The following is a 15,167-nucleotide window of genomic DNA, read 5'->3' as shown; positions in this document are numbered from 1 at the left end:
ATTAGGGTCTGTACTGATGGGTAACAGTGACAGGTGGTGATAGGGGGTGATTGATGGGTGATTGATGGGTAATTAGTGGGTGTTTAGGGTAGAGAACAGATGTAAACACTGCACTTGGGAGGTGATCTGACGTCGGATCTGCGGGCGATCTACTGGTGTGGGTGGGTGATCAGATTGCCCGCAAGGGGCAGGTTAGGGGCAGATTGATGGGTGGCAGTGACAGGGGGTGATTGATGGGTGGCAGTGACAGGGGGTGATTGATGGGTGATTGACAGGTGATCAGTGGGTTATTACAGGGAAGAACAGTTGTAAATATTGCACTGGCGAATTGATAAGGGGGGGTCTGAGGGCAATCTGAGCGTGTAGGCGGGTGATTGGGTGCCCGCAAGGGGCAGATTAGGGTCTGATCTGATGGGTAACAGTGACAGGTGGTGATAGGGGGTGATTGATGGGTAATTAGCGGGTGTTTAGGGTAGAGAACAGATGTAAACACTGCACTTGGGAGGTGATCTGATGTCGGATCTGCGGGCGATCTATTGGTGTGGGTGGGTGATCAGATTGCCCGCAAGGGGCAGGTTAGGGGCTGGTTGATGGGTAGCAGTGACAGGGGGTGATTGATGGGTGATTGACAGGTGATTGACAGGCGATCAGTGGGTTATTACAGGGGGGATAGAGGTATACAGTACACGGGGGGGGGGTCTGGGGAGAATCTGAGGGGTGGGGGGGTGATCAGGAGGGAGCAGGGGGCAGTTTAGGGTAAAAAAAAATAGCGTTGACAAATAGTGACAGGGAGTGATTGATGGGTGATTAGGGGGGTGATTGGGTGTAAACATGGGTCTGGGAGGTGGGCAGGGGGGGGGCCTGAGGGGTGCTGTGGGCGATCATGGGGCAGGGGGGGAGAAATCAGTGTGCTTGGGTGCAGACTAGGGTGGCTTGCAGTCTGCCCTGGTGGTCCCTCGGACACTGGGACCACCAGGGCAGGAGGCAGCCTGTATAATAGGCTTTGTATACATTACAAAGCCTATTATACACTTTCCGTGCGGCGACCGGGGTGCTAGTAACCCGCCGGCGCTTCCGAATGGCCGGCGGGTTACAGTGCGGGGGGGCGGAGCCAGTCGCCGGTGGCTGATGGCGTCACGAATGACGCGATTGCCGCAAAACCACGCCCGCCACCGCCGATGGGCGTATTGCGGTAGTTTGGGCCCAGCCCTTGCCGCCGCCCATCGGCTTAAGGCGGTCGGCAAGTGGTTAATAAGTAAAATTAGATAATTTGTGAAGTAAGTTTGATGAATCGATTCCCTTATTAGATGACAGAACAATGCAAACCTGTTGAATTGGGTATTATCTGTTTACACTGCTACTGATATTTAGACAAGGTGGTAATTAGTATGGAGAAATTTGTTTTAGAATTGTTTTATTAATTGTCCCCACTGATTTATTATGCATTCAAAATAACATTATTTTGCAGTCATTTATGGGACTGAGGGCTCTATCACACCAAAAATCGCAAAACATGATCGCAAAACGCAATCACAAACGTATTTTGCATTTCGTGTTTTGCGGTTCTCACTATGTTGGGCTCAATCGAAATGCAGGAAAAATGCATTAGAACTGCTATTTCCTTTTTAGTAAATTCAGTATGAATGCATTCTCACAATTCCAGTTGTAACTTTACTGTACTTACGTTTAGAAAATCACAAGCCTTTAAAAAAAAAAAAAAAAAAAAAAAAAACGCAGCCAGTGTGAAAGGGCCCTAATTTCAAATAGAGATTAATATGGCTTCACCATTTGTCTTGCAAACATATCTTGACATAAAATCATATCTTAAAATAAAATGTATAAAACAGTTTAAATCAAAATAGTACATATAAAAACAGAGCACTTAATATAGACAGAGCCATTGTGATATTTATTGGTGAGTAGAGCTAGGCACAGTGAAACATAAGAATCCTCATTTTCACAGCTTGCCACCAACTGCACTTAGTTAGAGCCATGGTTTTATTGGTTGAATCCTACAATCATTGCAGCACATCTTTACAACCCCAAGGTATGGCAAATAGTGTCAAAGGGACATGTCACTATCCTGGCTTGCATCAGAAACCTAAAAGGCTGACAGGATATAAGATAAAAAAATAGATTTTTCAACTGACTCCTACTGTGACAAGGTTAGAAAGCAAGATAACTACCTCCTGAAAAATAGGCACATAGAACAATACGTACACTGGCAAATAATATAAACAGTTATAGACACAGTAGTTCTCTTGCAATGTGTCCTACGCCTTTTTTTACTCAGGTTTTGCACATTATGTAAAAGTAAATTATGTAATAAAGATGCAGTGCTGGCACGAAAGATGAGATAGCTAATGCCTAGGCTCCCTGGGATTGGTCTGTTATTTGTTACTGAGGTCTGAGATGTTTTAGGGTCTTTCATGTAGGTTTATCTGTTACTGGTGCTGCCAATCTGGGATTATTTGTTGTTGGAATTTGATGTTACTGGGGTGCATCATGGGTGTTTGTCTGCTACAGTAATCTAATCTGTTACTGTTGTCGGTCATAGAATTCAGTCTGTTTCTGGGGACATCTGTTACTGGGGTCTGTCATGGGCACGGGGGAGTCTGACTTGCTTCTTGGGTCCGTTGTCTTTTACTTGAATCTGATGTTACTAGGGTTTGTCGCTAAGGTTTATCATCTATCACCAGAGTCTTATCTGCAGGGCCGGATTTGTGGGCAGGCCACATAAGCCCAGGCCTAGGGCGGGGCTTGAGCTAGGGCGACATTGCAGTTTCTAAGTTAGCTATATCATATATGCCCTGCGTGCGTGCTTCACTTGTGCCCTGTACCGCTGGTCTGTCTGTGAAAATTAGCATTGCTCGCCTCCCCTTGCTGACTGCACTGCATACACACAGTGGTTCACAGTGATGACTCATCACTGTGCATCGCTCACTCTAATGACTGGGCTACCATGCTGCAGATTGTCTACAGCGTACTAGCGTAGTGTATGTAGTGCAGTGAGTGATGGGGAAGTTAGTGAAGGAGAGGCGACTTGAGCAGGGCTGTAAATCACTCACTCACTGAATGTGCAGAGGGGCCCCGCAGTCAGGCAGCGGTACAGGAACAGACATGGGTATGTGACAGATGAAAGTCCTCCTTTCACACTGACCTGTAACGGAGTCCAGTAGCTGTATAGATAAGCTGACTTGCCAGATGCTGCTGAATGTTTTGTCTCAGTCAGCCTGCCTGATTTATTACCCATCCCAGTAACTGGACATGTATAACGTCTCCCTCCCTCCTCCACTCTTTTTACTTTCCTTCCTATATCATCCCCCCTCTCTTTGTTCTCTCATCTTGAGACCGGAGGGCACTGAAGGACCGGCGCGGGCACAGGACGGCTGCAGGAGGCTTGGGAAAGCCCCAGGTAAGTGAATTTTTTTGGGGCCCACAGTTAAGGTTCCCTTTAATCCCTCATCATGTGCCCTCTATCCTTTCCTCCACTTTTCCTCATTTTCCTCCTCTCTCATTTTGACTGTCCTCAGGAACTCGCAATCTATCCCTACCATAGTCTAAGCTTTACCATATTATGATAAAGCATTTGTATAGTGCTGACATCTTCTGCAGCGCATTACAGAGTACATAGTCATGTAGCCGACTGTCCTCAAAGGAGCTCACAATCTAATTCTGCTATAGTCATAGCCTAATGTCCTACCACATTATTATTATGAATTTATATAGCTCTTACATCTTCTGCAGCACTTTACAGAGTACATAGTCATGTCACTAAATGTCCTCAGAGGAGCTCACAATCAAATCCTACCATAGTCATAGTGTAATGTCCTCCCATAATATTATTATGTATTTATATAGCACTGACATCTCCTGCAGCACTTTACAGAGCACATAGCCATGTCACTGACTGTCCTCAGAGGAGCTCACAATCTAATCCTACCATAGTTATAGTGTAATGTCCTACCATATTATTATTATGAATTTATATAGCACTGACATCTTCTGCAGCACATTACAGAGTGCATAGTCATGTCACTGACTGTCCTCAGAGGAGCTCACAATCTAATCCCTGTCATAGTCTAATGTCCTATCAAAATATTATGATGTATTTATTTATGCAGTGGCATCTTTTGCAGCACTTTACAGGCATGTTACTGACTGTCCTCAATGGAGCTCGCAATCGGTGATATAATATTGTGTTTCCATGTACACACATGGTGGGGGTGAGGGAGGGGGGCGGTTTGTTGATCGCTGGCCTAGGGCGGTAAAAAGTACAAATCCGGCCCTGCTTATCTGCAAGAAGTTTTGAGTCAGGATGATACCATTTATTGGCTAACTTAAAATAAGAGTAAGATTTTGGCTGTACAGCCTTCTTCAGACTTCAATCCTGTTTGCTTACAAGGTGTAAGAATAAACAGCTATCTACATGCAACATCAAAAGGAGATATATATGTTTTTGCAAGCATAAATACATGTCATTAAGATGCCTTAAATGAAACAGAACCTCTAAATGGGGTGAGAGAGTGTAACAGGAGTCTAATCTGTTATGGATATTACTGGATCTTCTCATAGGGGTCGAATCTGTTATCAGGGTCTGTCATGAGGGCCTGACCTGTTACTGGGATTTTTCCTCAGGGTAACATCTGCAACTAGAGTCTGTCATGGGGAGGTTTAATCTATCACTGGGGTTCAATCTGTTGCTGTGGTCTGGTTTGTCACATGAAAAATGCTGCTTGTTATTTGAGGGCCATGCAGATATTTTTGTTATATGAAGTTGTGTCTGCCTAATTGTATTCTTTTAGAAACATGCTGCCTAGCTGTTAATTTGAAGGCATGTCTGTCTATTTGTTATTTCAGGACATACCTGCCTCATTACTACTGAGGGACACACTGATAGCTAATTGTTTCCTGTGGGCCATATTGCTTAATTATGGTATTTGGGAAGCATGCATATGCTGACCTATTTAAATATCACTGTGTGACTGACCTATTGCCACACCTCATACTGGTTACCCACCATTTCAACTTGGACAGCCCCCTTTTAGATTTTCTACGTCCTCAAGTTTATTTTATTGTACAAGAATGGGTTCTGTAATGTGTTAGCAGTTCTTCATTCCCTTGTAAAATGTTTCCTCCATTTGCACTCATTTACAAAGTGGTGTGAAAGCAAAAGGAAGTGCAATGCAGTGGTAAGTATGCCCCAACTCTTGTAAACATACTGGTTGCATCAAACTTAAAATGAACGTATATTTTTCAAAAAATTATTTTCTCCACTCAAAATGGGCTATTTTCTGTTACAAATAGAATTTACATGATGTGCAAATGATGACTTTTCCTTTTTGTCTATATTTTTATTCAGATGCCCAACTTTTTTTGAAAATTGAGGTGGTGGTTTACTAAGTTTACTATTAATACAATATCCATGTTGGCAAAGCAAGGGACTGCGCTGGAAGACTAGCCGTGCAAACTGGGGTTGAGCCATTCAGAAAGTTTTGCTTTGCTGACATTTTTAGTAATAAGTAGAAAGATTTCAATAAATTATGAAATTAGAGAAGTATTGGAGTCTAAGAGTTATGGTTATTTTGAGGCCTCTGAGGGGTACTGTAGACATGAATTGCTGCTTAGGGGGTTGTGTAGACAGACTTAACTTCAGTTCAGTTGTCATTTTAACATTGTTTCTGATCGACCGCAGCACATCTGCAGTTTGGCGTAATTTGCTCCCATTTTCCTGATGTGCACAAATCTTTTTTTTTATTATTTTTTTCAATTTGAGCTCAGATTGAAGTCAAATAGCATCCATAACTCAAAATTCTGTATACACAGGCCCTTAAATATATAAAAGATTCTTGCAACTTATTCTCATGCCAGGAAAGAGCACTATTGACAAACAAGGATGGAAGTGACTATATTATCTTTATTCAAGATAATTGCAGTGGGGACTTTAAAAAAAACAAAACACCGAAACAAAACCATAACAAGAGCAAGTTCCCAAAATTGAATTATACAAGTATACACAAATTATAGTCAGGGGGAACAACCGGATAACTATACAAAAAAAACAAAACAAAAACAAACACTTGCTTCAAATAAACAAAACAAAAAAGTACATACAAATAAGTAATGGAAAGCTATTTACGCACATCATCCCCAAAACATACATTCAAAATAAATTGAACAGAAACCTAAAATGGCTTTCTGCTGGCTACTCAATGTAGTAAATGCCTAGTGAGGCACATTGCTGATGTCTAGCGACAGCCTGCTGTTTCAGGCCAAGCAACCTTTCCTCTGCAAGAAACATAACATTCACCCTCCCTCTCATAGAGAAAACAGCATATCATGTCATCGCCAGATAGTAAACAGCCACTCCCATAGGCCACAAGACAGGGATGGCGCATGTGTGTGTTTGTGCTACCTGGTTTAGTGTGGGTCTGACCAGCCTGAGGAAAGGCTGCTTGGCCTCAAACAGCTGGCTGTCGCTGGACATCAGCCCTGCACTTTTTTCCACTTTTACTATGTTTAATGAATTATGAATAAAAGAGCTATGTTTTAAGAGCTATAATACTTGGAGGTGCTGACCCTTTTTTGATACCGTCTGAGAGGTGCGTAAGGACGGCCAGGTCACAGCACTCCACTCTTTTCTGAAATACATGGGTGCTGAATGCTGATCAAGGCAAGAGTTTTGGTACATTGCAGATGACAGTAGCTGCTGGTTGTTAAAAACAGCCTAACATAGAGCTGAAGCAATATGCAATAAAATGGCCTCAAACCATCTCCATCCCTAAATTAGATCACACCTATAACCTGTTTCTGCCTATATACAAACGTCAATATTCGGTCTCTCTCTCTCGGTCTCTCCGTTTCTTTTCTCAACTCTACAGCTATTACCCAAGGTAGAAAGCAACATGACCTATTTATGCCTTAAGGCTCATACACAAGTGCAAATTAATGTACAACCAACCGCACAACATGACCAACTGCACAACCATTTGTTTACACGCAAGTATATATACGCACTCCAACCAATTAAACAACCAACTCAATTAAATACTAGGCGTGAAAACTAAACGACAAACTGCACAACAGGTCTGCATTCAAAAACAACAAAGTTATTCAATCAAAAGATTTTTACACACGTTCCAACCTGCATGATAGTTGGGCAGATTGATCCACCAGTTGTACCTGGTAAACAACCTGTTATCAGTTGGTTGTCTGATTGGATGGCAGCCATACACACACCCAACTATCTTCCAACAGACCAAGTTTGAAAGATAGTTGGGCAGATCCTTTGAACATGTGTATGAGCCTTTACATAGGGAGGAAGCCTGCTGATTACTGATTGGTTGCTGAGGTTGGGGCTGGTATTGGTTGGCTCAGTTTGGATAACATTAACAAGCTGAAGATTTTTGTCTATATAAACTGTGCATTTTCACTTTGGCATTCTATGACAAGTAGAATATATTTGCTTTAATGACCAATAAGTAATTTTAAAGCTTTTCCCGCAGGAAGATAAAGTATAAATAACCTTTAGGCTTCTTGCACACAGGGACGTTACAGGCAGCCTGTAACGCTCCCCCAACGCACAGCAATGTAACACAAGTGGGCTGTTCACACTGCCCACGTTGCGTTACATTGTAACGCAGCAAAGTGCTGCATGCTGTGCGTTCTCCGCGGCTAAGCCGCGTTAGACTGTTTGCACATGCTCAGTCATGTTGGGGAGGAGGGGAGAGCGGCCGGGCACATGGTTAATTAATATTCACTGCACTCAGTGACGTGCAGTGTTTACTTCCTGGAGCGGCCGCTCTGTGCGGCGATTGGCCGGGCGGGACCACGTGATGCCGCATGCGTCCAAGAGTACGCATCATGGCATCACGGACGCCAGAGTGAGCTGCACAACGCGGCTCACTCCGACGTCCCCACCAGACAGCACCAGGCTTGGCGTGTGCCCTATAACGTCCCCTAAACGCAACGTCCTGGTGTGTAACTAGCCTTAAGGTACAAAATGTAAAACATCTCATTACACATGATATACAACTTGCACCTTTCAGTAATATTTAGTCTTTAAACACATTGCTTGTTCTTAAACAGTTAAACATTTATCTCTCTCCAGTAACTCTGTTCAACTTGTAGCTATTCTTAAGATCGCCTGGAAGAGGTTATGGGGTTACGTCACTCCATGAAACACACTAGCAGACAAGCTTATCGGTTGGTCTTTTATTGCAGCATTGTCAGATAAAAGGAATGTATAAAGTATATTGACTCACATACCCAGGAAGACCTTGGCTAATCCCAAGTCCCTTAAGTGCTCCAGTGAAAATGCCCCATGCTGACATTTCATAAAGTTCTCAGTCTCTGTTCATTCTGGCAAAATCCCTGATTTTGAAATATTATACTCCACTTAGCTCATTTCTTTCAGAAACAAAATAATGTGCATTTCATACCTAAATATTTGTCTTTTTAAAATACTTTCAGTTAAAGTTTGAAGTGAATAAACTGAGTAGCGTTAAGCTTATTTTTCACACAAAATCGATTTTATAATAAGAAAAGGCATTTTGCATTCCCTACAATCTGAGGGGGCACGCTGAATTCAAATTCCAAAGCTGTTGGTTTGCCACACAAAGATAATCAGTTGTCATAAGATAACTTCTTTCCAGCATCCAACATTTATAGAGAAGTACATGATCGATCAGGTGATTAATTTGCACGTATCTTATTGGCTGATCACAATCCGCTTACACAAGAGAATAAACGGAGAAGCTCATGTGTGATTGGGATATCACATTGCACTTTTCTGATAGACTGATGCCAAATTTACAAATGAGCATATCATCATTACCAGAGAAGTACAATAATATCATCTGATAAATTAGTTGCATGTTTCTCTATAAATTCTACCTAAAGCAAAAATTACCCAGGAAGAAATGATCATTATATTGCCAAGAATCTTGGTCAAGCCAGGAAGACACCTTCAGGTATGGCAGATCTGTAGATTTGCGTGTAAATATTTAAAAAATGTTATGGAAACATAAGAAAATAAAGTTGTTAATATGAAATTGGTGGCAGAATATTTTAATCTTGCAGAGTTACCTGAAGTTATCAGGCAATACACCTTGAGCATCACTTCAGAGCAGGCTTCCAAAAGGATGCTTAAAAGCCAATGGTTCTTTAAGGACTCTAAAGATAACAAAGCATTCTACCAGCAGAAGTACTTGTATTCCATTCCATGTGCACCCACCCTCAAGTGGAGAGACCATTGACATCCATTTTATGAATCAGAAGGAGCGAGGGAACCCACTGCTCCATGATCTGGGGAGGGGGGGGGGGGGGGCATCCTGGATGAGGAGCCAGATGGTATGGAAACAGCTGTACAGCGGTGGCAGTGTAGAAAAGCACACAGTGGTGTGTGAGAAGCTGCACCTGGCCGGTATGAGTGATTCTGCCGGCAAGGAGTTAAGTTTGCAAGAGGAACCTGTAAGCTGTGTTTAAACGCAGCAAGAGGCTGGAGAAGTATTGAAAACTTTTTATCAGCTGCTATTAAAATGTTAGGTTCTTAATTCAGACTCTTCATCCAGGATGCTGCCGGAAGCCTGGCTTCTGACTTCAGACCTACAATTGAAGCCACCCTCTTCTCGGATCATCCATACAAGACACTACCGTAAGCCTGGTCCCCGTCACAAGTGAGACAAAATTGCTGGCAGCCCATATGGGTACTCCAGTCCCACCTATTAGGTGATATCTTTCCAAATAGGGCATTAGCCCTTCCCCTACACACAGTGTGTGCTTTTCTTCACTTTTGTCTTCATAGATAAACTGTGTCACACAGTAAGCAGCACCTCCCCCCTCCCCCCCCCTCAACTCATAGATCCCAGTCTTGTGGTTGGTAACCCTAGAACACCCTCCTCTTTTGCTCGCAACCTACAAAAAGGCAGTGTGTCATACGAGAAAAAAACCTTACCTGTCCAAATATAGGTTGACATACTGTACAGGAGTAGAAGCTATTCTAATAGTCCTTAGTTTCAGAAATTGTACAGTAGTGCTAAGATATTCTAGCAGGCTATTAGTGGTTGATAAATGGAGAGCAATTTGGATGCAGCCTGTATCAATGGGTTGATATTAGCGGTGTGAGCACAATGTAAGTATTTACTGTTTAAGTGTAGTATTCGTTTGTTGCAGTGATTACCCTGCATATTGTACGTTGACATCATTTTCTTTAGTAGAGCTTTACTGTGCTGAAAGTTTTGTAAAAATAAATCTTTTAAAAAACATGCCAAATTGGTTGTAATTGATCATCCTTTGCAAGTGATTTCTTTCAGTTTGATAATATTGTGTTTCTGGAATGTAATTCAATGCATGGTTCCTAACTGTGTGCATTGTTCCGCATATTCAGAATAGATATATAATTAAACTTTATGTGCTCCCATGAGCAAAAGACTATAATATCTTTAGAACAAGAAGAAGCTTACCCAATAACAAAAGTTTTGATCACAAATATAGCGAAGTGTTAAAAATATATATTATTTTTACTGTAATCCAACAAAGCAAACTCATTCCTTATCAAAGATAAACACATTCAAAACAGAGCTGTCCACACAAATGAAGAACAGAAGGAAACAAATGAACAAAAGGCTACATATTTTTAAAAAAAGATATGTGAATATTGACATTGAATTTAACAAACGCATTTTAAAGGACCACTATTGTGAAAATGTTCAAATCTAAAATACAGGTGTACACATACTTATAAAAGTACATTCTCCTGGATTAAAAAGCACTGTAAATAACTTCTCTTCTATGTTGCTGTGGCTTACAGTAGACAGAAAAATTTACAGGTTTTGGACTAGTCTATATCCTCATGCGGGTTTTGTATATTTTCATTATTCTTTACAAAAGCAATTCCTGGAAAGGATCTATACAAATATGTTGGCCATCCTGTGTACTCATTGGCAAATTATTATTAACAGTTGACTGTGCAACTGCAGTCCTGAGAGCACATATGAAAAATTAAAAAAAGTGTACCTGAGCCGAAGCTCAGGTGCAAAATGAGATACTTACCTAAAGAGAGGGAAGCCTCAGAATCATATTGAGGCTTCCCTCCTTGCTCTGCTGTCCCTGTCGATGAGTGAGCGCCGCGGAACATTAGCGACAAGGCATTGTCGCTAATCATATCGGGGTCGCACAGCTCCTCTTCTTGCAGCCTGGCCACCTGAGCCCGTCCGCACTCCGTGCTACTGAGGATGCGTGGCCATGCTGCAAGAAGAGGAGCTGCACAGCCCTGATGCGAAGCGGGGCAGCACTCAGTGATGGGGGACACCGGACCACCGAGGGAAGGGATCCTGAGGCTTCCCTCTCTCGCTTCAGGCAGGTATCTTATTTTGATCTCGAGCATCGGCTCAGGATGGTTTTAAGTAAGTAAGCGACAGCAACATGAAAAGTAATTTATAGTACATTTTAATCTGGGAAAACATACTACTTATAATTATGTGTATACACATATTTTAAAAGTTACTTTTTTTTTTTGCAATAGGTCCTTTATACTAAGTGTGTTTTAGCTCAATAAAATACTTTGTCCAGGATCATGCCTACTTTTATTACTTTATAATCTTTTGTGTAAATATGTAAGTGATCAGATTTTAATTTGGATGCCACCTTATTAAGTGAGTTACCCAAAAGCCCTCTTATCTTATCCCCCCCCCCCCCCCCCCCCAGCACTGCAGGGGATGAGTTCTTTGTCGGTAACACTGAAACAACAGTGCTTTGCAAGAAAGGAGAGAGCTTGTAACTCTAGCAAAGAACCCCTCGGCCCCTTGCACATTAGATGGTAGACGGTAGACTTCCCCACTGCAGCTCATCACAAAGGACATGCAAGTGTATGGAGACCTGCATAGTGGAAATGATGTGATGCAACAGAGGTATCCAAATCGCTGCACTACTGTTGCAAAATCTGCAGCGCATGAGCTATGCCTACCGCTTGGATCATGGCATAATGCACGTAAGTGGGCAAAGCAGTGAGCCCAAAGCGGCGTGCATGCACGGACCAGCAAGGAGTATGTCACAGAGGGGGACGGGCATATGCATATGACCCTGTCACTAGAGATGGGCCGAACCTCCGATTTTAGGTTCGCGAACCGGGTTCGCGAACTTTCACGGAAGGTTCGGTTCGCGTAAAAGTTCGCGAACCGCAATAGACTTCAATGGGGATGCGAACTTTGAAAAAAAATAATAATTATGCTGGCCACAAAACTGATGGAAAAGATGTTTCAAGGGGTCTTACACCTGGAGGGGGGCATGGCGGAGTGGGATACATGGCAAAAGTCCCGGGGAAAAAATCTGGATTTGACGCAAAGCAGCGTTTTAAGGGCAGAAATCACATTGAATGCTAAATGACAGGCCTAAAGTGCTTTAAAACATCTTGCATGTGTATACATCAATCAATCAATCAGGTAGTGTAATTAAGGTACTGCTTTACACTGACACACCAAACTCACCGTGTAACGCACCGCAAACAGCTGTTTGTGTAGTGATGGCCGTGCTGGACTGGTGCGCACCATGGCGAGAGTGCAGGTTTTGGTGGCTTTACAGCCCATATGGTCGCCTGGCTGATGTAGCTGAATGACAGAACAGTGACTGTCCAGCTGATCAAATTTGGTCTGACCACAATGAAGCAACGACCTTATTATCTTTTGTGTGCCCCCCGAGACACTCATCTAGGCGCCGGTCATTGCTTCATTGTGATACGCAAGCCCCTTCACCACGGCAAGGTAATGATCACGAAGGGGAATGGGCGCATGTACATGCCTTTTCTTTTGTTGTTGCAGCTGCCCGCAGTGCAGCCAGAAAAATTAGGCAGTCATGTACACGCACCAGAAAAATTATTACAGCGGCCGCTGCTAGCAGCGGCCTAAAAAATTCAGCAATCCGCCTGGAGTCCCGGACCCTGTTGGTGGTGGCGGAGAAGGTAGTCAAGCGGCCTGCAGGCAGACATGCTGTGTGGAGGGACTGGGAGCGACTTAGTCTTCTTGGGGCAGCCCAGGCAGCCAGTCACACGGCGTGCAGGCAGAGATGCTGTGTGTGCGGGGACTGACTTAGTCTTGGGGCGGGCAGCAGCCCTCCGGGATCCATGCCTCATTAATTTTGATAAAGGTGAGGTACTTAACACTTTTGTGATTTAGGCGACTTCTCTTCTCTGTGACAATGCCTCCAGCTGCGCTGAAGGTCCTTTCTGACAGGACGCTTGCGGCAGGGCAGGAGAGAAGTTGGATGGCAAATTGGGAAAGCTCTGGCCACAGGTCAAGCCTGCGCACCCAGTAGTTCAAGGGTTCCTCATCGCTGTTCACAGCAGTGTCTACATCCACACTTAAGGCCAGGTAGTCGGCTACCTGCCGTTCCAGGCGTTGGTGGAGGGTGGATCCGGAAGGGCTACGGCGAGGCGTTGGACTAAAGAACGTCCGCATGTCCGACATCACCATGAGATCGCTGGAGCGTCCTGTCTTTGACTGCGTGGACACGGGAGGAGGATTAGTGGCAGTGGTACCTTGCTGGCGTTGTGCTGTCACATCACCCTTAAAGGCATTGTAAAGCATAGTTGACAGCTGGTTCTGCATGTGCTGCATCCTTTCCACCTTCCGGTGAGTTGGTAACAGGTCCGCCACTTTGTGCCTGTACCGAGGGTCTAGTAGTGTGGCCACCCAGTACAGCTCATTCCCCTTGAGGTTTTTTATACGGGGGTCCCTCAACAGGCAGGACAGCATAAAAGACGACATCTGCACAAAGTCGGATCCAGTACCCTCCATCTCCTCTTGCTCTTCCTCAGTGACGTCACGTAAGTCAACCTCCTCCCCCCAGCCGCGAACAATACCACGGGAAGGTTGAGCAGCACAAGCCCCCTGTGACGCCTGCTGCGGGTGTTCTCCTGCCACCGTCCCCTCCTCCTCCTCCTCCCCCAAAGAAACACCTTGCTCATCATCCTCTGAGTCTGACTCGTCTTCTGCACACGACTTCTCTTCTTCCTCCTCCTCCCCCCTCTGTGCTGCCTCAGGTGTTGAGGAAACAGCTGGGTCTGATGAAAATTGGTCCCATGCCTGTTCCTGCCGTAACGGTTCCTGGTCACGCTCATTCACAGCTTCATCCGCCACTCTACGCACAGCACGCTCCAAGAAGTAAGCGTAGGGAATTAAGTCGCTGATGGTGCCCTCACTGTGGCTCACCAGGTTGGTCACCTCCTCAAACGGCCGCATGAGCCTGCATGCATTTTTCATCAGTGTCCAGTTGTCGGGCCAGAACATCCCCATCTTCCCAGACTGTTTCGTTCTACTGTAGTTGTAGAGGTACTGGGTGACGGCTTTCTTCTGTTCTAGCAGGCGGGAGAACATGAGCAGGGTCGAATTCCAGCGAGTCGGGTTATCGCAAATGAGGCGTCTCACCGGCATGTTGTTTTTCCGCTGAATTTCTGCAAATCGTGCCATGGCTGTGTAAGACCGCCTCAAATGCCCACAGAACTTCCTGGCCTGCTTCAGGACATCCGCTAAGCCAGGGTACTTTGCCACAAATCTTTGAACAACTAGATTCATGACATGTGCCATGCAGGGTATGTGTGTCAGCTTCCCCATATGCAAAGCGGCAAGCAGATTGCTGCCGTTGTCGCACACCACGTTGCCTATCTCCAGGTGGTGCGGGGTCAGCCACTCATCCACCTGTTTCTTAAGAGCAGCCAGGAGAGCTGCTCCAGTGTGACTCTCCGCTTTGAGACAAGACATGTCTAAGATGGCGTGACAGCGTCGTACCTGGCATGCAGCATAGGCCCTGTGGAGCTGGGGCTGTGTAGCTGGAGAGGAGAACTGCCACTCAGCCAAGGAGGAGGAGGACAGCGAAGAGCATGTAGCAGGAGGAGAGGAGGTGGCAGGAGGCCTGCCTGCAAGCCGTGGAGGTGTCACAATTTGGTCCGCTGCGCCCTGCTTGCCATCGTTCACCACCAGGTTCACCCAATGGGCTGTGTACGTAATGTAGCGGCCCTGCCCGTGCTTGGCAGACCAGGCATCCGTGGTCAGGTGTACCCTTGACCCAACGCTCTTCGCAAGAGATGACACCACTTGCCTCTCAACTTCACGGTGCAGTTGGGGTATGGCCTTTCTCGAAAAATAAGTGCGGCCTGGCATCTTCCACTGCGGTGT

General features: G+C 44.6%; 1 protein-coding gene across 4 annotated transcripts in view; it reads right to left on the bottom strand.

Moving 5' to 3' along the window:
- SUCLA2 (succinate-CoA ligase ADP-forming subunit beta) overlaps window positions 1-15,167 on the bottom strand; it is a 599,900-nt gene that overhangs the window by 369,566 nt on the left and 215,167 nt on the right. The window contains exon 11 of one of the 4 annotated variants that reach the window (XM_068267735.1): window positions 2,020-2,109. The exons of the other annotated variants lie outside the window; for them this stretch is intronic. Coding sequence (XP_068123836.1) covers window positions 2,035-2,109 — 75 coding nt within the window. The 3' untranslated portion in view covers window positions 2,020-2,034. Of the gene's footprint in view, window positions 1-2,019; window positions 2,110-15,167 lie in introns of those variants that run through there. 4 annotated transcript variants of the gene reach the window in all.

Source organism: Hyperolius riggenbachi, chromosome 2, assembly GCF_040937935.1.
Source record: "Hyperolius riggenbachi isolate aHypRig1 chromosome 2, aHypRig1.pri, whole genome shotgun sequence".
Taxonomy (NCBI): domain Eukaryota; kingdom Metazoa; phylum Chordata; class Amphibia; order Anura; family Hyperoliidae; genus Hyperolius; species Hyperolius riggenbachi.
This window is presented reverse-complemented; position numbering and strand designations above follow the sequence as displayed.